Consider the following 25,258-nt stretch of genomic DNA (forward strand, 5'->3'; position numbering starts at 1 on the left):
CAGGGTGTAGCCGAAAGCTCACCTCCTCTCAGCCCACAGGTCAATCCAGCTCTCCAGCCGTTTGCTGTTATATGACCTTGTTTTGTTTTCTTCCCAGAACATCATTATCTGAAATTACTTTGTTTATTTGCATATTTGTTCATAGTCTCAGTTCCCCACTACCCCAGGAATCTCAGCCTCCTGAAGTGTGGGCCAAGGCTGTCTTGTTTCCTGCTGTATTCTTGGCCCCTGGGAGAGCTGACACACAGTAAGTGCCTAATAAGTATTTGCTGAATGAATGAGTAATGGTTGCCTGGAAGCTCCTCCAGGAAAGGAGTTAGATCTTAATGATGATAATAATAATAGCTATTTACTGAAGGATGCACTAAGCTCTATAGCAAGTACATTTCATGATTATCTCATTTAATCTTCATGATAACCCAGTGGGATGGGAGCTGTTTTTAATCCCCATTCGTCAGATCCAAGTGAGGTTTAGAAGAGTTACGTCATGCAGCAAGTGCTGGACTGCTGGTTTTCAAAGTGGAGTCCCTAAGTAGCCTCAGCTTTAGTATCACCTAGGAATCTGTTAGAAACACTCTTTCTTAGGCCCCACCCCAGACTGAGACTCTTGAGTGAGGCCCTACAATCTGATTTTTTGTGTGTGTGTGTGAGGAAGATTGGCCCTGAGCTAACATCTGTGCCAGTCTTCCTCCATTTTGTGTATTGGACACTGCCACAGCATGGCTTGATGAGCAGTGGGTGGGTCCATGCTGGGATCCCAACCCTTGAAGCCCAGACCCCTGAATCGGAGTACAGGAACCCAGCTATTATGCCACTCAGCCAGCCCCTGCACCCTGATTTTTAACAAGCCCTCCCAGTCATTCTGATACATTAGTGTGAAAAAGCCTGTGCTAAAAGAAAAACAAATTCTTCTTTAAAAAACAGCTTTGTTGAGATATAATTCGCATACCACACAATTCTCCCACTCAAGTGTACAGCTCAATGGTTTATAGTATATTTACAGGGTTGTAACCATCACCAAAATAGACTGTGATTGGGTTAATAGATTAGAGCATTTTTGTCTCCCCTAAAAGAAACCCTGTGCCCATTAGTAGTCACTCCCATTCTCCTCCCACGCCCCAGCCCCAGCTCTAGGCAACCGCTAGTTTATTTTCTGTCTTTATAATTTTGCCTATTCTGGACATTTCATACAAGTGGAATCATACAAACATGTATGTGATCTTTTGTGACTGGCTTCTTTCACTTTGCATGATGTTCTCAAAGTTCATCCATGTAGTAGCATATATCCCTTTTATTGACAAATAATATTCCATTTATGGATGTACCACATTTTTTTATCCATTCATCAGTTGATGAACATTTGGGTTGTTTCTACATTTTGGCTATTATGAATAATGCTGTGAACTTTTGTGTGGACATATGTTTTCATTTCTCGTGGAGATATATATACATATATCTATGAGTAGAATTGCTCAGTCTTAAATCTTACACTCTTAACCACCACACTTTTCAGCTAGTCTTGGTCTGTGCTATTATTAAATGATTATATTATCAATAACACCAATATTCACTTCTATATTGTCTCTGTTGCAAAGCCCTTTTATTATCGTGAATCCTCACCTCAATCCTTTAACACAGGACTCGTCATCCCTGTTATACAGGTGAGAGACACTGGGGTCACAGAGGTTAGACAACTTGTCTGCATTCAAACAGCGAACATGGGGTGGAGCTGGACCACAACCACATCTGCCTGTTTTCTGTGCCCTCTGTCCCTGATAGCACATCCTGGGCCGTACCCTGTCCCAGAGCTTTCGAAACGTGCCTCCTCCCCTCCTTTCAGGCTTTTTCTGGAAGTGAGGCTGGCTTGAAATCCCAAAGGCCATGCCCCGCTCTCGCTGTGCATGCTCTTTTCCCCAGATGGGGCTGGAGGCCGGAGGAGGGGCTTCCCTGGGAGCTGGAAATAAAATGGAGGGAGGGCTGGGCTGAGCAGGCAGGATCATAAGGAGGTTAGGAGCCTGTGAGGGGGAGGTAAGGAGTTTTTTGTTGTGGGGATTTTTTTGGCTCCTGGAGAGAGGATGAGGCAGGCATTGGCCGAGTTTTGCTCCAGATAGGGAGTGAGGAGTGGGGTTGAAGCAGGCAGGCTTGAGCAGTGCTAAGTGAGGGAGGAGCTTTCACAGATAGGGCTGGGCTGGGGAGTCCCTCAGGTTGTTAGGAGGGGAGAGTGGTTTTACCTGCCTGGAGAGGGGGCTTTTGTTCCATGACCGCTCCTTGAGCCCCTTGCTCTGTGCCCGGCTGCTCTGTGCTGGGAATAGGGAGAACATCTCTGGGCGAGGCGCCCAGGGATTGGGGCCTAAGGCAGAAACAGACAGCCAGGCGCACTTGGATAGGAAGTAGGAAGGACAGGATGAAGGGGAAATTCTGTGAGCCGTCTAAGAAGGCTTCCCAAAAAGTGGAAAGCAGTAAAACTGGGGCCTGGAGACTGCCGGCGTTTCCCCCTGGGCCAGGGGAAGGCGTTGAAGGTGAAGGTAGCTGCCTGCGCAAAGGCCTGGAGCTTGCAGGAGCTGAGCCTAGAGGGTTAGGAGAGAAAGTGGCCGATGAGCGCAGGGCTGTCGGCTAGAGCTGTGCTGTCCAGTGTGCTTGCCAGTAGCCATAAGCCACAGTGGCTATTTAAATTAGTTAACATAAAGCAAAATTAAAAATCCAACTCAGTTGTTCTAGCCGCATTTCAAGTGCTCAGTAGCCACATGGGGCGAGTAACTCCGGTACTGGAGAGAACAGATATAGGATGTCTCCATCATCGCAGAAAGTCCCTTTGGCCAGTGGAAAGCCTCAGGAGGGGTATGGGTGGCTCAAGGACCCACAGGACAGGGCAGGCTTGGACTGGGCTGTGTGGCTTGTGAGCCTGGCCTGTGAGGTCTCCGGACGACAGGTGAGGGAAGGGTCCCCAGCAGTGTGAGGTGGTATGACTCACTTCCTGCCAGCATAAAGTGGACTCTGCTCCCAGGGATGGGAACTAACCAGGCAGGGCCTCCTCAGTCCTGACTTGGGATCCCTGGCCAGTATGACCAGACCAGGGTCAGAGAAACATGGAGTGAGTAGTCCTGGGGAGGGAGGAGCAGCTGCTGAGAGGGGCGGAGCCTGGGCACTGAGGGGTCTCCAGCTTGGTCCCAGCTGGTGTGCACAGGGTTGGACAGAAGAAGGGCTGGGGAAAGTGTGTGTGAGCTGAGAGGGGCAACCAGACCGGAGGCTTGCTGGGTGCGGGAGGGGTTGACTTGTGTCAAACGACGAGAGAGAGGGGACCCTCCCATCCCACCCCAGACAGCTGTTTCTGCTTCCTTCCCAGGTCCAGCTGACGAGGATGGAATATGCCATGAAGTCTCTCAGCCTTCTCTACCCCAAGTCCCTCTCCAGGTGAGGAAAGCCAAGGGCAGAAGGAAAGGGAGCTGCTTGTGGGCTGTCGGGCTGACCTTCTCAAACTTCAATGGGCACATAAGTCACCTCGGCATCTTGTTAAAATGTGGAGGCTCCTCCAGGAGGTCTGGAGTGGGACGTGAGATTTTGCACTTCTGACAAGTCCTCAGGTGGCGTTAATGATGGTACCCACTCCACCAACATGACACGTTGAGTAGAAAGAGATCGACACTGTGCTTGATGCTTTTGTTCTTGATCTCCTTTAAACCTCACCGCAGCTTTGGGAAATGGAGATTATTATACCAAATTAATAGATGGGGAAACTGAGGCACAGAGTGGACACTCTCAATCACCTAGCAAATGGGTAGTGGAGCTAGGATTAAAACTTGAGTCTGTCTGACTCCAAAACCCAGGCTTCCTCCACTCCTTTGTTTCTACACTGGGTACGTCAGAATTCAAAACCACCTTACATTGACCTCAGCTTCGCCACGTCATCTCACTCTGCAGGTGAGAAGAGTGAGGCCGAGAGAGGAAAGCAGTAACTGGGGAAATGTGGGGTGGGTCTCCTATCACCTTGCTACTCCTCATGGTCAGTGTCAACCAGGGAGTCAACATCACTTGGGAACTTATTAGACATATAGGATCTCAGACCCCCTCAGACCTACTGAATCAGAATCCGCATTTTAACAGTATCCCCAGGGGGCTTACATGCCCGCTACAGTTTGAGATGCACTGATCTGGCAGGCCTTTGAGTAAGACTACCTGGAGCAGGCTTGGTGGGTGGTAAGGGAGGAGGAATATGATGAGCTCAGCCTAGAGGGTTGGGGGAGTGAGTTACCCCGCAGAGGGCTGGAGGGAGCAGACAGCTCATTCTGATGCTCCAAACTGCCCCCAGGTGTACGACAGTGAGCACCTCGGTGGTGACCCAGCAGCTGTTGTCCGAGCCTAGCCCAGCCACCCCCAGGACTCGGCCCTACAGAGTAAGCACCGCTGACCGGAGTGTGAGGAAGGGTATCATGGCGCACAGTCTCGAGGACCTCCTCCACAAGGTGAGGGACGGGCCCGCCCTCAGCACAGCCCAACCACTGGAGACTTGGCCGAGAACTGGCCCTGCCGGCTGCCTCTGTCCTCCAGGTCACAAGCTGGGAGTTCAGCAGGGGTGGAGTTCATGGCTTGGATGGTGAAAAGATTTCTTTTCTCATGCCAGCTCTGTTGGGGTGGTAGCGCTTGGCTGGAGTGCTGTCCAATGGATTAGTGATTTCTGTCTGGTGACAGGGGAAGGGCGGTATATTGGCATCCTATACTAACAACAGGTCAGTGGTATTTTCAGAGCATATTTTTCTCACTGAAAGGACCCTTAGGTTCCCTTTTCCAGTAGTTCTTAAACTTGTAGAAGTGCATGGGGAAGTTGGGGAAATGGGCAAGATTTTAGAGATTTCTTCCCCACCTCCTCCCTTCAGCCAGGGCCGTTTTCCTCCGGTCGGTCTCCTACGCTGGCCTTCTGTGTAAGGCTTTGTTAGTAGCTATGGAAGGCTTTCTTCAAACTATTGATCAGGTAAGCTTCCAGAGCAGGAGACCAAGGACACACAGCTCTTGTGGATGTTGGTAACAGCAGGAAAGAATGATACTCTTCCCCGTTTCCGTGCTCCCTCTGCACTTGTTGGGGGTAACTCCTCCCACTGCCCCTCCTACAGCCTCATCTAATCTGGCTGAGTCTTACTCGTGTGGTTCACTGCCCCATTAGTTTACCAGCTCCGGGAGGTGGGACCCCTGCTCATCTGTAAGCCCAGGTGCCTGGTACAGATCAAATGTTTGCATTAGGTTTCTGGTTATTGGAGGAAACATAGAAATCATCGCTGACCTAACCCTTTACTCCTGGTTCCGCCCCATTTCTCTGAATTAGGTCTGTTCTTCTCCCGGGAACCAATTTCCCATCCCTTGTGAGGCTTCTGGCTGTGCCTGACTACATTTCTTGTGCCTTGAATCAAAAGGGCTCTTTCAGGGGCTGGCCCATTGGCGTAGTGGTTAGGTTCGTGCCTGGGGTTTGCTGGTTTGGATCCGGGGTGCGGACCTAGCACTGCTCATCAAGCCATGCTATGGCAGCATTCCACATATTACAATTAGGATATGCGACTATGCTGTGGGGCTTTGGAGAGGAAAAAAAAAGAGGAAGATTGGCAAAGGTGTTAGCTCAGGGCCAATCTTCCTCACCAAAAAAAAAAAAAAAGAAGAAGAAGAAGAAGAAGAAAGAAAGAAAGAAAAAGAAAAAAGAAAATAAAAGGGCTCTTTCACACTCGAGTCTAGACTGAGTACTGCTTTTTACCCTGAGGTCTGGGGACCACCTCCTGCATCAAAATGGCCTTGTTATGCTTGGCTTCCCAGACTTAACCCCCTGAGACTGATTAGGTCATGAGTGAGGCCCAGGAATTGAATTGTCATTTTTAGCAGATTCTTCAGAAGATTCTCGTAGCCACTGAGTCTGGGAACTCCTAGTCAGTGTCCTAACTCCAGTGGATGCGGGAGGAACAGCTGTGAGGGTCCATCTTTCCCAGACGGAATACAGCCAGAAGTGAATCTTGCCGATAGAACAGGAGGACGTGAGCCTATCTAGACTGCTTTTCCAAGTTTGGTAACAGAAAGAAAGGAGTAGAGAGAGCGAGGGGGAGAGCGTGAGGTGATGTGGTTGGCAGGGGATCAGAGTACGAAGTTCTGCATTGGCTACGGCAGGGAACAATTGGGTTTCATTTTAAAAGATAACAGTAAGCCATTGGAGGCTTTTTTAAAAACTAGTTTTGAAACAATCTCAAACTAATAAAAGTTGCAAGAACAGCACAAGCCTTCCTGAGTCACTTGAGGGGGGAAGTTGCCAACCTGATGCCTATCATTCCTGGATACTTCAGTGGTCTTTCCTGCAAGCGAGGATATTCTCCTATATAATTACAACACGACCATCAAAAACTGGGAAACATACAGTGTTACATGACGATTTAATCCTGAGACTCTGTTCAAGTGTTTCCAATTTTCCCCATAACGTCCTTTATGGCAAAAGGATCCAGGTCAGGGGCCAGCCCCGTGGCCGAGTGGTTAAGCTTGCACACTCCCATTCGGTGGCCCGGGGTTTCACTAGTTCGGATCCTGGGCACAGACAGACATGGCACCGCTCGTCGGGCCATGCTGGGGTGGCAGCCCACATAACACAACCAGAGGCGCTCACAACTACAATATACAACTATGTACTGGGGGGCTTTGGGGAGAAGAAGAAGAGGAAAAAACATTGGCCACAGTTGTTAGCTCAGGCGCCAATCTTTAAAAAAAAAAAAGGATCCAGGTCAGGACCAAATGTTCTATTTAATTGTGCGTCTCTTTAGTCTCCTTCAGTCTAGAACAGTTCATCAATTTTCCTTGACTTTAATGGCCTTGGCTCTTTTGAAAATTATAAACCAGTTATTTTGTTTATCGTCCCTCAGTTTGCAATTGTCTATTTCCTTGACTCACGTTGTGTATCTGGCAGGAATCCGATCAAAATAGGTTGTCACTGCAAAATTGCATACAGTTTTGATTTGTCACGTTACTGTTTAACTTTGTTTGAATAAGGAGGTGCAGTCAGGCTTCTCTGTGTAAAGTTATTTTTCCCTTTGTGTTTATTTTCCAGGGAGGTACTTTGTAATAAGTAAATATGTCATTCTGTATCTTACTTTCAATTTATTCGTTTACGTATATTGAAAGCAACCCAAATATTCCTATTTTAATAGGATATAAGGATGGTAACAGATTATTTGCTGACGCTCACATTGTCCCAGACTTGGCCAGTGGGACTGCCTTCAGGCCGGCCTCTGTGGCCTTTTGCCATGTCCCCATGATTCTCTGAGTGCTTCCTGACTTTGGGGCACAACCAGGTACTGTAGGCTCGTCTTGTGCTTTTCCTGCCCTGGCCCTTGAGTTGGCCGTTTTTCCTAAGGAGGTCCACTTCATTTTAATGGAGAATGCTATTCAGAAGTCAAGGTCTGAGAGCTAGGTATGTTCATTGCTATTGGTGTGTTGCTCATCTCAGGGCTTTATTGAAGGATTTTAAGCAGGAAAATATGTTCTCTAGTGAATCCAAGCAAAAAAGTAAAATGAGAATTCTACTATTCCAAGATAACTATTGATGTGGTCGTGAATGTCCTAAATAATCTATCCTTGTATATAACTTACTTAAATGGGATTATGTAGTTTATAGCCTGAACTTTTATTCTATGACATGTCATGGGTCTCTTTCAATTTTATTTATTTATTTATTAAATAACCTCACTGTTTTGTTTTGTTTTTAAAGATTTTATTTTTTCCTTTTTCTCCCCAAAGCCCCCCGGTACATAGTTGTATATTCTTCATTGTGGGTCCTTCTAGTTGTGGCATGTGGGACGCTGCCTCAGTGTGGTCTGATGAGCAGTGCCATGTCCGCGCCCAGGATTGGAACCAACGAAACACTGGGCCACCTGCAGCGGAGAGCGCGAACTTAACCACTCGGCCACGGGGCCAGCCCCTCTCTTTCCATTTTAATCAGTATTGTATAAAGTTCTGTAAACGCACACTATGGACCATGTTCTCTGCCAGGTGACTTATAGCATTTCTTATAATCATGACCTTGAGGTAGTTACTGCTATTCCCATTTTCTGCAGGCAGAGGCCAACTCTATTCACTAGGATTTAAACCCAGGCTGTCATCTCATACACTTTTGCATTTACTCATTGTGAGGACTCTAAGACTGTACTTGCCTCAACTTTATAGATGATGAAACTAGTTCAGAGAAATGAGATAACCTGCTTAAATTCAGAATAATGGAGTAGGGGAGCTAGCATTCAAACCTAGATCTGTTTAGCTCTAGAGTTGCACTATCCAATGTAGTAGCTACTAGTTAAATGTGGTTACTGAACTCTCGAAATATGTCTAGTTGAAATTGAGATGTGCTTAAGTATAAAGTACATGTAGGATTTTGAAGACTTTATATAAAAAAAGTAAAATCTCAGGAATTTTACCTTGACAATAAGTTGAAATCATATTTTAGATTGAATTAAATATAAGCAATTTCACCTGTTTTTATTTTAATGTGACTATTAGAAAATTTAAAATTACATTATGTGTGCTAAAGAGCATCTATGAAAAACTCACAGGTAACATCATACTTAATGGTGAAATTCTGAAAGCTTTTCCCCTAAGATTAGGGATGAGATAAGGATATCTGCTCTTGCCACTTCTATTCGACATTGTACTGGAGGTTCTAGCCAGGGTGATTAGGCAAGAAATAAAATAAAAGGCATCCTGATTGGAAAGGAAGAAGTAAAACTGTCTCTATGTGCAGATGACATGGTTTTGTTCATAGAAAACCCTAAGGAATACACACGCACATACATCCCCCCACATACAATTAGAGCTTATTGGCAAATTCAGCAAGGTTTCAAGATATAAGATCAATAGACAAAAATCAATTGTATTTCTGTACACTGGCCATGTACAATCTGAAAATGAAATTAAAACAATTCCATTTATAATAGCATTGATAAGAATAAAATATTTAATAATAAATATAACAAAAATATAAGATTTATAGATTGAAAATTAACATTGTTGAAATAAATTAGATTGAAGACCTAGATAACGGGAAGACAAATGTGCTCAGGGATTGGAAGACTTATTAATGTTAGGATGGTAATACTCCCCAACTTGATCTGCAGTTGCAATGCGATCCCCATCAAAATCCCGGGTACTCTTTATGTCAGTATTGACAAGATGATCCTAAAGTTTGTATAGAAATACAATAGACTCAGAATAGCTATCACAATCTTGAAAAAAGACAAAGTTGGAGGACTCACGTTTCCTGATTTCAAAACTTACTACAAAACTACAGTAATCAAGACTCTGTGGTATTGACATAAGGATAGACACCCTGTATTAGTTTGCTAGGGCTAAAATAACAAAGCACTGCAGACTGGTACTTAAACAACAGAAATGTATTTTCTCTCAAATCTGGAGGCCAAAAGTCTAAGATCAACATGTTGCCAAGTGGTTTCTTCTGAGGCCTCTCTCCTTGGCTTGTAGATGGCCATCTTCATGTTCACGTGGTCTTCCCACTGCGTCTCTGTGTCCTAAGCTCCCCTTCTTGTAAGGACACCAGTCTTATTGGATTAGGGCTCACCCTAATCAGCTCATTTTAACTTAATTACCTCTTTAATGACCTGATCTCCAAATACAGTCACATTCTGAGGTACTGGGGTTTGGGACTTCAACATACTCATTTTGAGGGGATAGAATTCAGCCCATAACACAAGTGAATCAATGGGACAGAATTGAAAGTCAAGAAATAAACCCAAGTATCTATGATCAATTGATTTTTGACAGGCTCCCAAGACTATTCGATGGAGAAAGAATACTTTTTTCAACAAATGGTGCTGGGACAATGGGATATCCATAGGCAAAAGAACAAAGTTGGATCCCTACCTCACATGTACAAAATTAAGTCAAATGGATCAAAGAGTAAATGTAGAGCTAAAACTATGAAACTTTTATGAGAAAACATAGATATAAGTCTTCGTGACCTTGGTTTCTTACATATGGCACCAAAGCACAAGCAACCAAAGGAAAAAAAATGGACTTTATCAATATTAAAAACTTTGTGCAGCAATAGACACTAACAAAAAATGAAAAGTCAACCCACAGAATGGGAGAAAATATTTGTAAATCACATTCTAATAAGAGTAAGTACCAAGAATATATAAAGAACTCATAACTCAACAATAAAAAGACAACTCAATTAAAAATGGGCAAGGGATTTGAGTAGACATTTCTCTAAAGAAGATATACAAATGGCTGATAACACATGAAAAGATGTTCAACGTCATTAGTCATTAGGGAAATGCGAGTTGAAATCACTTCATATCCACTAGAATGGCTAAAATAAAAGACAAACAATAACCAGCACTGATGAGGATGTGGAGAAACTGGAATCTTCATATGTTGCTGGTGGGAACAGAAAGCAATACAGCGGCTTTGGAGAACAGTTTGGACATTCCTCAAAAGGGTAAACATGGAGTTAACTGTATGACTGAGCAGTTTCACTCCTAGTTAGATACGCAGGAAAACTGAAAATATATGTTCACCCAGAAACTTGTACATGAATGTTCGCAACAGCATTATTCATGATACTCAAAAAATGGAAACAACTCAAATGTCTATCTATTGATGAGTGGGTTAAAAATGGGGTTCATCTATATAATAGAATATTATTCAGCCATAAAAAGGAATGAATCATGCTACAACATGGATGAATCCTGCAAACATACTAAGTAAAAGAAGCCAGTCTAAAATGACCACATATTGTGTGATTCCATTTATATGAAATGTCCAGAATAGGCAAATTCATAGCAGAGTAGAGGTTGCCATGGGTTTGGGAATGGGGAGTGACTACGAATGGGTACTGGGTTTCTTTTAGGGTGATGAAAATGTTCTGGAATTAGATAGTAGTGGTAGTTGTACAGCTTCGTGAATATTCTAAAAAACACTGAATTGTATAGTTTAAAGGGGTGAATTTCATAGCATGTGAATTATATATCAATTATTTATCTAATTAAAGAATTGCATATGTGACTCCTATTATATTTTTATTGGACAGCACTGTTCTAGAATATTAACCATGAAGCCAGGTACCAAGAGGTACCGTAATGGGACAGTCTTTGGATGGTGATCCCACAGCAAGAGCCTTGCTTCCAGTCCCATCCCATAGATCCCAGCTCACCTGCTCTTTCCTTGGCAGCTGAGGTGATGGGATGTGAGTCTTCCCCATAGCAGTTCTGTGGCTGCAGGGGGATGGCAGAAGCATCACTGCCCTTATCCTCCAGGTCCGGGACACCCTGACGCTGGCAGACAAGCCCTTCTCCCTGGTGCTAGAGGAAGATGGCACAACTGTAGAGACAGAAGAGTATTTCCAAGCCCTGGCGGACAACACAGTGTTCATGGTCCTCCAGAAGGGGCAGAAATGGCAGCCCCCGTCAGAGCAGGTGAGGTCCCACCTATGGGGAGAGCACATTGGGAGTCTGGGAGAAGTCCTTGAGGAGTGCCAACCACCTGCTTGTCTTGATGCAGGGCACTAGGTACCAACTCTCTCTCTCCCATAAACCTGCCAAGAAGATCGACGTGGCCTGCATAACCTTCGACCTGTACAAGCTGAACCCACAGGACTTTATTGGTTGCCTGAACGTGAAGGCGACTCTCTACGGCACATACTCCCTTTCCTATGATCTGCACTGCTACGGGGCCAAGCGCATCGTGAAGTGAGTGAATTGGGATTAGCTGGGGACAGGGTGGGTACCAGCAATGGGAGAGCCCCTGTCTGCTCACATGGACCTCAGCCTTCTAGGGCCTGGGACTGGTGTTGATGCTGACAAAGCATGACAGTTAGATTGGTCTAGAACGTTATGATTGAACTTCAGCTTACACTAGTGGATGCCAAAGGGGTGCACATACTCCTCCTGGTGGAACCGGGATACACTTAGTTTTTCTAATTACCTTCCACTATAACAGCTAATTTTTTTCCACCTAAAATAGTAAGTTTTCCTAAGTAGTCTTCTAATCGACTTTTAAAAAGCAAACATGTATCAAAGATTTTATTGAACTCGTTAATTAATGAGAGAACCAGTAAGAGGTTGCAGTCAGTTCAAAGGAGAATTCAAAAATCCCACCCATATATAAGTCCATCGAGAGTGCTGAGATAAATCTATAGACACAAAAGTGGATTTTTCCAAGGGAGCAGGAAGGATGAAATCATTGTCCTTCCACTGGACAGAATTAATTTGCGTGTCTGTGACAATAGTCATTTGTATTGTCTAGTGAACTTTTTTTTTAACTTTCTACTTTACTTTTGAAAGTATAATCAAGCATGAGAATGTGTTAAATCCTGAGACAAGTACTGTTATGGTAGTTTTCCCTCAATTCAGCTGCTCCAGTGGGACTCTAGAGAATTCTCACCCCTTTAGATGGATGAAGCCACTGAGGCAGGGGCATCCAGCCAGCCCAAGCCACAAAGCTAGTGAGCAGCCGAGCGTGGCGTCTCATCAGTTTCTTCTGGCAGATCCTACTCCTCCTCATTTAGTGTTTCCTGAGCACCCAGTGTGTGCCTGGCCTATGCTCTAAGCTAAAGATAGAGAGATAAGCGATCAGAACAAGCTCCAAGAGGGCAAGAATTTCTCTTGCCTCCAGTACCTTGACTAATGCTGGCACATAGCAATAGTTCAAACAATTGTAGGACCAAGGAAGACACGGGTGATACTCGTTCTCAGGGGGCGTCTGAGAAATCCTGCTCAGGGTCCCCAGAGTTCTGCCGGAATGTGTGTAGCTACAGCATATTAGACCTTCTTGGCTTTCTGAGTTTGTTCTCTGAATACCCAACCTGCATATGAGGGACCTGAGGCTGCAGGGTTCTGCTTGCCAGGACGACACTCAGTGGCAGGCTTGAGCCTCATGGTGCGGCTAGAGGTTCCATTTTCCTGCTGTACCATGTCATGCCCTTCTTGGTCTGGGCTTGCTGCCAGCAGTTTGCAGATTTCAAAATCTAGAGCAAGAAGTTTCAGCCTTTAAACTCAGTCCATTTAGGGGAGATGGGACTCTCAGACCTAAACACAATAGACATACTGGTATCCAAAAAAAGGACAGCAAGCTGGAATCAGGGTAGTGAGTGAGTGGTGTTAGCTAGGTGTTTGCTTTTTTTTTTTTAAATTGTGGTAAAATACACATAACGTAAAATTTACCATTTTAACCACTTTTAAGTGTACAATTCAGCGACATTAACTACATTCACAATGTTGTGCAACCGTCACCACTATCCATTTCCAGAATGTTTTCATCTTCCCAAACTGAAACTCTGTACCCATTAAACACTAACGCTCCACCCCATCCAGCCCCTGGTAACCTCTGCTCTGCTTTCTGTCTCTGTGAATCTGACTGTTCTCGTTACTTCATACACGTGGCATCATGGAATATTTATCCTTTTGTATCTGGCTTATTTCACTTAGCATAATGTTTTCAAGGTTCATCCATGTCATAGCATGTCTCAGAATTTCGTTCCTATTTATGGATGGACAGCCGGTTTTAAGGCTCAGTTCTCTCACTTGAGAAATGGGTATACTTCTCGGGTATAGCCTTTAAAATTTTGAAGTATTTTCTTGTGTAGATGTTTATGGTTCTAATTATCTTTCTGCCGCCCTCCACGTCAACCATAATGTAAGTTCCTCTATTGAATGGAGGTTAACAGAGGACTAAAGGGTTAGTACCAGCCATGAAGTTTTTATTTTTGTTTTGTTCCCCCCAGGACTAGACACCCCTAGTGACCCTCACCTATCTCTTTTAAACAGGTTTGGATAAGAGCTTGGTTAAAGTAGTCAAGCCTCCAACAAGCTATTCTTGATGTTTCTCCTGCTCTTCTCCACATCAGGTCCCATGTTAAGTGATTTATATTATTTCAACCTCCTAGCCCTGTGAGGATCAAAATGGTGGGATCCCATTTTACAGATGAGGAAGCAGAAGCTCAGATCTATAGCAGTTTGCCAAGGTTCACACAGCTAATGAGACCGGATGGGAATGCAGGCCTGTCGGACACAAGCTCTGCTCTCAGTACATTGTAACACCAGGAATGGAGATCTTCACATCCAGCACTCTGAAAATTAGCTAGACTGCAAATGACTTAGACAGGCCTTAGAGTCCAGAACAGAGGTCGTGAAGGGCAGAGCCATATTGTGTAGATCAATCTGGCAGGTCCATGGCAGTATCACAAAAATAAAAGGCCTCATGAAATGAGCCTGAATTTTGCACGAGAAAATCAGGAGGTTACGGGCATCTCGATTAAGGTACAATTGCAGGTAATGCATGTAGACCTGTTCCCGTTTGCTGAGGGAAGGCAGCGTCTGTTCCTGTTTGCACCTCGCTCTACAGTTTATGAGATGATGAAGGGAGCATGGGGGAGGAGGCATTTTGGGGGATGCATGCCGGGGTTTTCTTCCTGTTTTGACGCTAGTCCCTTCTCATTCCACCCAGGGAAGCTTTTCGCTGGGCCCTCTTCAGCATGCAGGCCACAGGACACATGCTGCTCGGCACCTCCTGTTACATGCAGCAGCTCCTGGATGCCCCAGAGGGAGGACAGCCCCCCAAGGACAAGGCCCCAGCCCTCATCCCGGCCTGTCTGAAGATAATGCAATGAAGGCCCAAGTCCTTGGAGGCCTTCCCCAGCCAAATCTAGACTGTGGACCACGTGCTCAGCTGGTAGCACTCGCAAGCCAGCGGCTAGAAAACTTCTTACCTCCCCACCCCTCCCTCAGCCCCGCAAGGCCATGAATGAGGAAGCAAGGGAGAACTGAAGATTCCTGGTCTGGCCCAGCTTCTTCCTGCCCAAGGGAGCTTAGCTGACCAAGACTGGGCACCAGCAGGCGAGGCGCGCAGTCGGCCCCTCTGCTACCTGTCTGCACGTGCTCTGCTTTCATCACACGTCCTGCCTCCTTGCCCCCACCCCTAACACTCCTGAGTGAATCGTCAAGCCACTAGGGTATGACATTAGAGAGTTTGCAATGAATTATTTATGCTGATATATCTTCTTTGCATGTGTTCTTTGGGGGAGAGGGTGGGTGGGGCTCTATCTGGAAGATTGGCAGGCCTAAGGGAAGAGAGGACTCCATTGTCAAATCATTCTCCACGATGTGGGGTTACAGGAAACAGCAGTTTTTCTACAAGAGGAAAAACCCTGCCGTTGATTCTAGAACTAATGTCTGCTTAATTAAAGACCTGAACAGACCATGTGATCAATATGATAAATGACAATTTCTAAAATAAGTGCCTATGAGAAGGGCTTCGATCGGCAGCAGGGGATTAAGGCACTCTTCTGTTTTCTCAGTGTTGAGTTTTGTCACCACCTTTTAAGAGTTTAGGTGGGAAAGCACCAATCAAGCTGTACTACATTCTCCACCAGGGCCTTCCCTGGCCTGCCAGACAGCTTATCTTTCATGTTCAGAACCTACAACCTCAGGATTTCAAAAAGAGCTATTAGGGAGCCACAAAGAATATTCATTTTTTTTTTTTTTTTTTTTTTTGCTGAGGATGATTAGCCCTGAGCTAATATCTGTGCCAGTCTTCCTCTATTTTTTTATATGTGGGTCACCGCCAGAGCATGGCTGACAAGTGGTGTAGGTCTGCACCTGGGATCCAAACCTGCAAACCTGGGCTGCCGAAGCGGAGTGTGCTGAACTTAACCACTAGGCCATGGTGCCAGCCCCAGATAATATTCATTTCTCATCAGTGTGAGCTGGCATTTTTCAGTATAGGGCAACTTGGACAAGACAAGCATGAAAGCCTGGGTCTGTAGTGCCTGTGTTTAGTCTGTGATGCTCAGATGTGAAAATGCGGCATTTCTGACCCTTACTATAAAGCCTATTTGGGGTCATTAAACACAAAGACAAAGGCCTGTGTTACCAGAGCTAGAGCTGGAGAGTTATTGGGGGGGGGGGAGGGGGAGGGGGGCGGGGGGAGGGGGGGAGGGGGGGGGATGCACACAATGTGTGGGAGAGGCTGCAGAGCCTGGGAAGAAGACTTCCCGTTCTTCTGTAGGCCTGGCTGCCTGTGTCCCGGCTCCAGGAGAGGGCCTCCTGGCGAGGAGGCATGACATTAACATCAGCACAGAAGAGACTCCTGGTCAAGCCTTGCTGAGTCTGTGACCTCTCTGCTCTTCCTGTGAAGTTGGTCATAAACTGAGTTGAGCTAAGGGTGGCAGAAGTTTGGAATTTGTCCCAGTTCCCCTCCTCCTGAGATTCAGAGTTTCTCAAGTGTGTCTTGCTTGAGTGACTGACCAGAGCCCTCCCAGCCCAGGGAAAATCAGGTTCTTCCTTCTGTTCCGGGAGCTTGGAGGCTAACGGAGTCGTACCAGCTGTGGGCAGTGAACAGGAGAGGGCAGCCTCCGATGAGGCTGGAGCGCGTGAAGGGAAAATGCCGGAGCTCAGGAGCGCAGGAGGGCCTGGGCTGGCCCACGTCCAGGAATGAGCCCTCTGGGGCCAAGGCCTGCCAGACCAGGCGAGGGCTGCTGCAGCTAAGGCGGGCTGGGTCAGGCCCCTCGCCTCTCGTCTTCCCATCTTTGCTCAAGCTGGTCCTTATGACCGTGCAGGAGACCCTTCAGAAGAGGGATTCTAAAATACCATGGGGCCTTGCGACACCGCACAGTAACATCCAAGCCCCAAGCAAGATAAAACCACTTGCATTTGCGCCAGATTTCTTGCCAGTCCTGTCTATATTTGTGCACATCTTTTAAATATTATTTAAATCTTTGAATTAAAAAAAAGTTTCTTGAGGTCTAATTTACATACAACAAAACTTACCCTTTTAAGGTATATAGTTCAATTCAGTTTTGGCAAATATACATAGTTACGTAACCACCGTGCCTGAAAGTTCCCTTACGCCTCTCTTCTAGTCAATCCCCACCCCACCACCCACCCCAAGCCCCTGGCAACCACTGATGTTTTTCCTCTGATGTGGTTTGCCTTTTCTTTTCCTTTTTTTAAAGACTGGCACCTGAGCTAACATCTGTTGCCAATCTTCTTTTTTTTCTTCTTCTTCTCCCCAAATCCCCCCAGTACATAGTTGTATATTCTAGTTGTGAGTGCCTCTGGTTGTGCTATGTGGGAGGCGCCTCAGTGTGGCCTGATGAGTGATACCATGTCCGTGCCCAGGATCCTAACCAGCGAAACCCCAGGAGGCCAAAGCGAGCGCACGAACTTAACCACTCGACCCGGGCTGCCCCTGCCTTTTCTAAAATGTCAAGTAAATAGAATCACACAATCTTTTTTAAAAAATGTATTTCTACTATTTTTGTTTAAAAAAATTTTATTGAAAAAATTTTTGTGAATCATACAGTCTTTTATATCTGGCTTAGATTTTTAACCTAAGAGTGTGTTATGTGTGTGTGTGTGTGTGTGAAAAAGAAATATATCAATGAGGAAAAACATTTAAGCAGTTCCAAAGGGTAAAAATAATCATTTGTCTTCTCACCTCTGATTCCTTCTCCAGAAGCCCCACCATCTCATTTTTGTGTGTCCTTTCGGAAATGCAGAAGTATATAAACATAATAAGTATATATATAAGTCGCATGCACACACATGTATGCATATTCTAGTCACACTGTCCTTCACTTTGATTTTTTGATTTAATATATCCTGGAGATTGATTCATATCAGCATATATAGACCCACATTTTCTTCAATTAATCGTTGCGTGTGTATGTGCTACAGCTGACTTAGCGGCTCCCCTGTTAACAGATTTGGGTTAATTTGCAGTCTTTCACTAACGCAAAGAAAGAATTGAAAGCTATAGTGCTCTTAGTAAATTAAAAAAATACACAGATTGCACGTAACTTTTCTATAGTTGTAATTATAGGATAGGCCCCATTTTGTTCTTTGCTTTTTTTTCGCTTACTCCTCATTTCTCTCGTTGCTCCCTCCCTCGGGCCCCTCCTCCTCCTCCCGACAGCTTTTCCACCTGGTGAGCTTCTATTGGTTCTTCACAGCCCGTCAATCACAGCCCCTGCTGGGAAGCTGTCTCTGCTGTCACCCGGCTCCTCGCTCCTCTCAGCACCTCCCAAGCAGTTAGTTAGGTGGGTTGTGATGCTGTGACCTTAACTGTGTCAACTCGATGAACTTCTTGCGGATGGGGCCCGATTCTTGTTGATCTGTTTCCAGTTCCCGGGTGCCAAGGTCTGGCATAGAGTTAGCATTCAAAAAATGTTGAATGGGTGATATGTTAGATGTATTTCCCCTGTAGATCTAATCACAAGACAATTTGTTTCCAGTTTTGAGATGTTTTCTTTTTGCTTTAATAAATAATGCTGTAGTGAACCTCTTTCTGCCTCTGGCCTTTTTTTCCTTTTGAATTATGCACCCGGCTGTGTTCTTCCAAGCAGATTTACTGGACCAATGAATGTGGATTTTTTTTTTCCTATTTGCTTTACAAAATCGTGCACAGCGGTGGTTTTCCGAAGTCAGAAGGCTCCTAAAATGGCAAATGGTATCAGGAAACCTTGACCTTTTGTCCTGGTTTTGTCCTAAGACAGGTTCTCTGAGGCCGAGTAGAGTAAACTCTGTGCCTTAGTTTCCCCAAAGTACAGACAAGAATTTAAGCATTTCCCTCCAGGGCGACGGCAAAGCTCCGCCTTCTCACGGCCGAGAGCCCCGCTACTCCGATTGACAGTCAATACGACCAATGAGCGTGCTATGGGCGGGGCTGCCCTTCTGCACATGCGCGCTGTCCTCGCACAGGAGATGGGTGGCCGGCGTGTTTTGGGCCGTGTCTGGGGTGGCTGGTGGCGGGGTCCAGGGCTCTGCGCAGCGCCCAAGACCGCAGACTTTGGCACCGAGGGCCGGTGATTACGCGCCCCCCTTCGTGTGGGAGGGAGAATGGGGCCAGGGGAGGGTGTGTGCGGGATCTGGAGTTAGGCAGATATGGGTTCTAATCCCAGCTCTGCTGTGTGACCCTGAACTAGTCACTCGGCCTCTCTGAGCCTCAGTTATCTCCTCTGTAAAATGGGACCAGTCGAACCTGAGTTTTCGAGAAGCTCAGCCTACGCATTCTGAGGCAAGTGTAGGAGGCGGCAGGGTTTGGGAAGAGGTGTGTAGAGATGAGAGTGGGCGGCACCTCAGGAAGCAGTGATTCCCCCGTTGTTTACTCCACCTTTTCCAGGCATCACCTGCAACCCCGAGGCCCCAGCAAAAGATCGGGGCCGCTGGAGGAGCAGCCCTTCCGGGGGCTGCTGCGGCCGGAGAACCTCAGTCGGGAGGAGCTGGTCGATGTGCTGAGGGCAGCCGTGGTGGACCAGAAAGGTAACGGGTGGGCGTGACAGCTGCGCGGAGACCGGGAAGGGGGGCAGCCCTCACCCGAGCTCCTGGGGGCCTGGCTGGGCTCTCTCCTAAAACTTTTGGGGTCAGACCCTGGTTCTGCCTCCCACGAGCTGCGTGAGCTCGTACCAGCTACATAATCTCTCTGAACCTCAGCTGCATGGGGTGGGGGTGGGGTGGGAGGGTGTAAACAGCTGGCGAGCCTTGCGCATAGTAGGCGTCCCTTAATGGGAATTGCTATAATACAATGTTTAGTAATGGACAAAACACAAGCTTTGGAGTCATATCTAGGCTCTGTGATCAGCTTGCTGTGTGGCTTTAGGAAAATACAATTTCTCTGAGCCTCACTCTCCATTCAGTGATTTATTGATTTTCTCAACTTTGTATTGAGCATAGGCTATGTTTCAGGGACTGTTCTAGGCATGGCTGTATAGTGCTGAAGAAGATACATATGGTTTCTGCCCTCAGGGAACCAACGTTTTAGTGAGAAATACGGATTAACCAGGAAATAAATGAACGAGGTATTTACTAGTGATCAGTGCTGTGAATAAAACAGGGTGTTATGATGGTGAGGAAGTATAGGAGGGGGGCAGACATTAGATTGGGGATTCAGGCCTCTCTGTGGTGGTGACATTTGAGTCAGGATGATATAAAGGAGCCAGACGTGTGAAATCTGAGACAGAGGAAACAGCAAGTGCAAAGGCCCTGAGGTGGCAGCAAGCTTAGCGTATGCAACGGACAGAAAGAAACTCAGTTTAGGGTATGGTTGATAACTCATGTCCGAGAGGTGTAGTGGGGCCACACGATAAGATGAATTGAGAAAGTGCTTAGTAAACTCTGCTGCTTTTGCTGCCGATGATGTTCGTGTAATATATGTTTCAGGACCTCTAGTGACGTTGAACAAGCCACAGGGTCTGCCAGTGACAGGTATGGGCAGGGGAAGGGGAAGCAGTGAAAGGGGGTTGGATGTCTCTGAGGGAGGGAATAGTGAAGAGAAGGGAAAAGTGGGATGAAGCCACAAGCCACTGGGAGCAACTTGTACTTCTCCTTCTCTTTTTTCAGGAAAACCAGGGGAGCTGACGTTGCTCTCGGTGCTGCCAGAGCTGAGCCAGGGCCTGGGGCTTGGGGGGCAGGAGCTCCAGCTTGTCCACGCGTCTGGGAAGTAAGTGGTGGGGGGTGATAGGCAGGTAGGAGAGGCATCCCCCTGGGTGGGGAACAGCTGCTTGGGAATAAGCCCAGACATTGTCCACCGGCTGGCTTGGGATCCTGGAGATAGGACACAAGGAAAGGAGGGAGTGGCCAGATCTGGGGGCAGATCCCCAGGCACAAACTGTGACCTTGAGTGAAGTGCGACACCTCACTGAGCCTCGTTCCCTGTCTCCTGCAATAGAGCTGAGAACCCTGTGCGCAGGGTGCGGTCACTTCTCCAGTCCTGTCCTCGTGGCAGGTGCTGGGAGCTGGTCCATCACGTTCTTTCCCCTAACTGCCATCCATCAGAGATGGTACTTGAGGTATTGATGGTATTTCTGCGATTCCACAAACTCATGGACTTGTTTAGGGGGAATTTAATTATTTAAGAGCTCATATATGTAAAATTCCTAGTGTTGTGCCTGGCACATGGTGGACATTCAGCAGTTGGTGGTAATTGTTATGGCCTTTGGCTCTGAGCTCCCTGGAGGCCAAGGAAGAATGGGAAACACATTCAGCTACGTAGTCTTACCATCAACCATGAGGAAGCCTGGCTTCCCTGGAGGAGGTCCGGGTTAGAGTTCTCGTGTTACTGCTTGGCCTTAAGCATGTCAGTGTTCGTTCCTAGGGATCTCCCTTTTTTGTGGGTGAGCCCAAGGGACTTTAACTTTTGTGATTTGTCCCTTCCTCCAGGGAGACCTCTGGGCTTGTACTTCTCTCCACTTGTCCCCAGACAGCAAGCCGTCTCCAGAAGTTCTTCATCCACTCACGGAGATCCCAGAGACCCACGGCCACCTATTGGTGAGAGGGGCTGGGAGGCTTCCGCGGCTGTGGGGAGGTCCCACAAGCCGCTCTGTGACCTCTTCCTGCCTCTTCCTCAGTGCTGTCACTGACGGGATCCCAGCTACATCTGAGGGGAAGATCCAAGCAGCTCTGAAGCTGGAACACACTGACGGCGTTGATCTTGTGAGTCAGGGTCTGAGTGGGATAGAGGAAGGGACTTTCCAGACATATTACCCCTACAGAGGAGTCAAGGGGGTGGACTTGGGATGGCTGGCTCTCCTGTCCCCTAAAACAAGCAAGGGACTACTGCCTATACTGTGGCCCTGTCCTTCGTCTGTTGGGAGCAGGGAGGGTCTGGGTGTAGCTCCTAGGCGTGTGCAAAGCTTGTTCATTCTTGGGGGCTGACACCACAGGTAGTTCCAGTGAAGTCTCCCTCCCGAAAGGACATCCTGGAAGGTGTTAAGAGGACCCTCAGTCACTTCCGTGTGGTGGCCACAGGCTCTGGCTGTGCCCTGGTCCAGCTGCAGCCACTGACAGGTGGGTCTGGAGCCCCAGCTCAGCCTTTACAACTGTATTTGGCTGGAGGAGGCAAGGGGGTGGGAGGAAGGGGGGGGTGGTAGCGGCAGCCGGGGGAGCACGTGAGCAGCCCAGCGGGAGGAGGCAGTGTTCTGCTGTAAGTCTGACGGCCGTTCCTTTGCAACTCGTCAATCTTTTCTCTTCCTGGTCTCAGGACCTTCTCTTTGTCTTTGGTGTTCTGTAGTTTCACTATGATGAATCTAGGTGTGCGGGTTTAGTTTTATTTATCTTGCTTTCAATTCACTTTGCGTCTTGAATATGAAGATTAATATATTTCATCCACCCTGGAAAATGCTTTCTCTCTTCACATGTCGTGCTTCTGGCATTTTCGCTCTCCTCCTTCTGAATGCGTAACAGACATGTCTTACCTTTTCCTTCTACTCGCTATGTCTCAACTTTGCTTTCATACTTTTGTTTCTTTATCTCTGCTGCTTTCTGACTAATTCCTTTAGATCCTCCAGTTGAGTAATGTTCTCTTCATTTGGATTTTTAATCTGCCAGTTTAACCTGTCCTTTAACTGTATTTTTCACTTCTAGAAATTCTGTTTGGTTCTTTTACAAATGCAAACTGCCTTTTAAAAAATATGATATCTGGTTTTTTCTCATATTTGTTCTTTTTTGTCTTTAATCATTTTAAACACACTGTATTGTATATCTATAATTCCCTTGTCTGAAATTCTGGAAGGTCTAATCCTATTATGTTTCATGCTGACTCTCACACTTGGTGGATTGTTTCCTGATTGCTCTGTGGTTCCCCTCTCTAGATATCAGCGGCTCAGTTGCAAGTTCACAGATCCCTCAAGTACTGTTAGAGCCCCAACCAGTGTGAGAGCAGGCTCATGCCCGTGAAATCTCAGGGGAAGCCTTTTTCATTCCCCTCATCCAGACCCAGGGTGATCATCTGCCTTCATTGGTGGCTGGCTTTTTCTCCTGGCCTGCCCTTTCTCTGAAGATGTGGCCCTCCTAGGGTTTCATTTGGGCACCAAGGCCTTGTCCCTGTCCCCTAGGTAGCTACTTAAACCCAAGCCCCCTGGACACCAGAATTGGCAGCACCTCTAGAGTAGGTGAAACACTGGCTCTCGTGTGCTCTGGATTTGTTTTCCTGTCTGTTTTTTGGTCTTGGGGACCTTACTTCCCTATATGCCCAGCTGTGTTCTGAAAGGATGACTTATTCTTCTAGTATCTTCCAGTCGGTGGTCTGTAGCAGGAGGGGTTTAGATTATCCAGTCCACCAGACAGCCAGACATGGAAGCGAGTACAGCTCCTGGGTTTGCATCCCAGCTTATGGTGGTGGGCAAGTCACTTCTTTTGAGCTTTGGTTTTCCTACCTGTAAAATGGGCATGATGACAGGACCCACCTTATAGGGCTGTCAGAAGGATTAACTAAGTTTACATATGTGAAGCATTTCATACTGTGCCTAGCACATGCCCTCCATTTCTGTATTTGTCAAGGTACTTTTGGTTGTAAGTTTCCCCAAAGTCAGTTCAAGTTGGTGAAAATCATAAAAGGGAACTTGTTGGCTCACGTAACTTAAAGTTCAGGCATGGCTGGATCCACAGGCTCGGAGGATGCCATCAGGAAGCCATGTCTTGCTTCTTGCCTCCTGCGTGTTGGCTTCTTGTTCGCACAGGTGCTCCCCTAGTGAAGGCAGAGACGGCCAGGTGCTCCAGCAGCTCCAAGCTCGCCCCCCACCAGGAGAGAGTATTCCTTCTTCCCAGGAGCTGCAACGATAAACTCAGGGTTGCATCTCTTCATGAGCAAATCCCATAGGCCAGGTGGATTGACAGCTATGACTGTCCTGACCTGTCATGTGCCCTGCTCTGGACGCAGGGGTGGTGGCATTGACCTCACTGAAACCCCACGATCTGAACCTGGGGGGTGGTGTTTCCCCAGGGGAAAGTAAGACGGACTACACTGGCTGGGACAGGAGGAGCAGCTGCTCACTATCTGTCTTGTCTCCTCTGTCTCCCAGCGTTCCCCAGTCAGCTACAGGTGCACATGGTACTGGAGCTCTGCCCTGTTCTTGGGGACCACACATACTCTGCCCGCGTGGGCACTGTCCTGGGCCAGCGCTTTCTGTTGCCAGCTGCCAGCACCAAGACCCAAAGACAGGTACCCAAACCTGCGTGCCTGCTGCCTTCAGGGGTGGGGGTGAGGGTGGGCAGCATCTCCAGACAGGAGCCATGCAGCTTGGGACTGGGAGGCAGGCCTCTTGGCTTCCAAGGCTATCTGGAGCCCTGTCATGCTGTGTGGCCTTGAGCAAGTGATACCCCCTCTCTTGGGCCTCATTTTGCCCGCCTGTTCAATAAGGGAGTTGAGCAGCTTATAAGTCCACTGTTCTTTTGGTACAAGGGGTAGAAGAGGTTGTGTGTATATTAGGATAACTATCTGCTCTAACGGAGTAACCCCAAAGTATCAGAGTCTTAACACAATCAATTCTCTCCATGTTAAGTCCAGTTAATGGGGGCCGGGGTGGGGTAGGGTGGGCTTTGCTCCCGTCACTCAGGCTCCCAGGCTGCTGCTGTCCAGCCAGCAGATGAGGGACAGTGCAGGCTCACATGGGAGGTTTCCGTGGGCCAAGTCTGGAAGTGGCATACATACTTGCACTCCTGTTCCGTTGGCTGGTACCCAATCACCTGGCCTCACCAAACTGCAGGGGGCCTGGGAAATGTAGTTTAGCTGTGTGTCCAGGTAGAAACTGATGTGAAGCCCCAGCCAGTCTCTCCCGTGGTGTGAGTGTGCATGAGTGTGTACGTGTAACGAGGAAATGAATGACAACGACGGACATGGAAGGAGGGAAGAAGTACTTGCCTCACTGCCATTTTGGTTGGAGCTGGTGCTCAGCTAGTTGGACTCACCTGGCTGAACGCTGACATGTCTCTCCCACCCCAGGTCCTAGACGAAGCCCTCCTCAGACGCCTCCACCTGAGCCCCTCCCAGGCCACCCGGCTGCCCTTGCACCTCCACCTGCATCGTCTCCACCTCCCAGGTGCCAGGCCCAGGGACGCCCCCCTCGAGCTTCTGGCACCCCTTCCCCCTTATTTCTCCAGGACCCTACAGTGCCTGGGACTTGGCCAGCAATAGTCCTCATGTTCTTGCTGTCCCTTCTTCTGTTTTCACTGGAAAGCAGTGGGGGCTGGGGGGAGGGTGGCCGGAGGAGAATGAGGTCAGTACTCAATGTGCACTAAGGCCATGGCTTAAGATCCTAGGCTGTGTAGTTGGACAAATCTAAGAGCAAATCCTGGCTAGGCCACCTGCTGTGTAGCGTTGGACAAATCACTTCACCTGTCTGGACTTGAGATAATAAAAGTAACTACCTCATAGTATGGTTTTGAGGATTTGCTGAGAAAGTAAATGTTTATCATGGACTGTGCTTCCTGCTGAGTTCAGTGTGTGGGTCCTTTTATTTGGC

The 25,258-nt window shown here is 47.2% G+C and overlaps 2 protein-coding genes across 3 annotated transcripts; both read left to right on the forward strand.

The window, feature by feature from the left end:
* The first annotated feature begins 1,896 nt into the window (after positions 1–1,896).
* On the forward strand, positions 1,897–15,016 carry CIDEC (cell death inducing DFFA like effector c). Its single transcript, XM_070576604.1, has 6 exons — positions 1,897–2,028; positions 3,344–3,411; positions 4,307–4,460; positions 11,283–11,441; positions 11,527–11,714; positions 14,470–15,016. Exons 2-6 carry the CDS (start codon positions 3,359–3,361, stop codon positions 14,630–14,632), a joined length of 717 nt encoding a protein of 238 aa, XP_070432705.1. The 5' UTR covers positions 1,897–2,028; positions 3,344–3,358; the 3' UTR covers positions 14,633–15,016.
* Positions 15,017–18,682: 3,666 nt separating this feature from the next.
* RPUSD3 (RNA pseudouridine synthase D3) lies at positions 18,683–25,169 on the forward strand. 2 transcript variants are annotated; one of them, XM_070576602.1, is made up of 9 exons: positions 18,683–18,826; positions 19,144–19,283; positions 20,181–20,225; positions 20,361–20,460; positions 21,180–21,287; positions 21,368–21,452; positions 21,683–21,806; positions 23,819–23,958; positions 24,739–25,169. In XM_070576602.1, the coding sequence occupies exons 1-9, from the start codon at positions 18,702–18,704 to the stop codon at positions 24,928–24,930; spliced, it is 1,059 nt and encodes a 352-aa protein (XP_070432703.1). In that variant the 5' UTR covers positions 18,683–18,701; the 3' UTR covers positions 24,931–25,169. The 2 variants fall into 2 exon arrangements, with proteins under 2 accessions (XP_070432703.1, XP_070432704.1); XM_070576603.1 differs by lacking the exon at positions 20,181–20,225.
* The last annotated feature ends 89 nt before the right edge of the window (positions 25,170–25,258 follow it).

This window comes from Equus przewalskii, chromosome 15, assembly GCF_037783145.1.
Source record: "Equus przewalskii isolate Varuska chromosome 15, EquPr2, whole genome shotgun sequence".
Taxonomy (NCBI): domain Eukaryota; kingdom Metazoa; phylum Chordata; class Mammalia; order Perissodactyla; family Equidae; genus Equus; species Equus przewalskii.

Coding starts and splice junctions, on each gene's coding strand:
- CIDEC (XM_070576604.1), top strand. CDS start 3,359: ATGGAATATGCCATGAAGTCTCTCAGCCTTCTCTACCCCAAGTCCCTC. Junction 4,461..11,282: donor TCGAGGACCTCCTCCACAAG/GTGAGGGACGGG, acceptor CTTATCCTCCAG/GTCCGGGACACCCTGACGCT. Junction 11,442..11,526: donor GGCAGCCCCCGTCAGAGCAG/GTGAGGTCCCAC, acceptor GTCTTGATGCAG/GGCACTAGGTACCAACTCTC.
- RPUSD3 (XM_070576602.1), top strand. CDS start 18,702: ATGCGCGCTGTCCTCGCACAGGAGATGGGTGGCCGGCGTGTTTTGGGC. Junction 20,461..21,179: donor CTTGTCCACGCGTCTGGGAA/GTAAGTGGTGGG, acceptor CCCTTCCTCCAG/GGAGACCTCTGGGCTTGTAC. Junction 23,959..24,738: donor GCACCAAGACCCAAAGACAG/GTACCCAAACCT, acceptor CTCCCACCCCAG/GTCCTAGACGAAGCCCTCCT.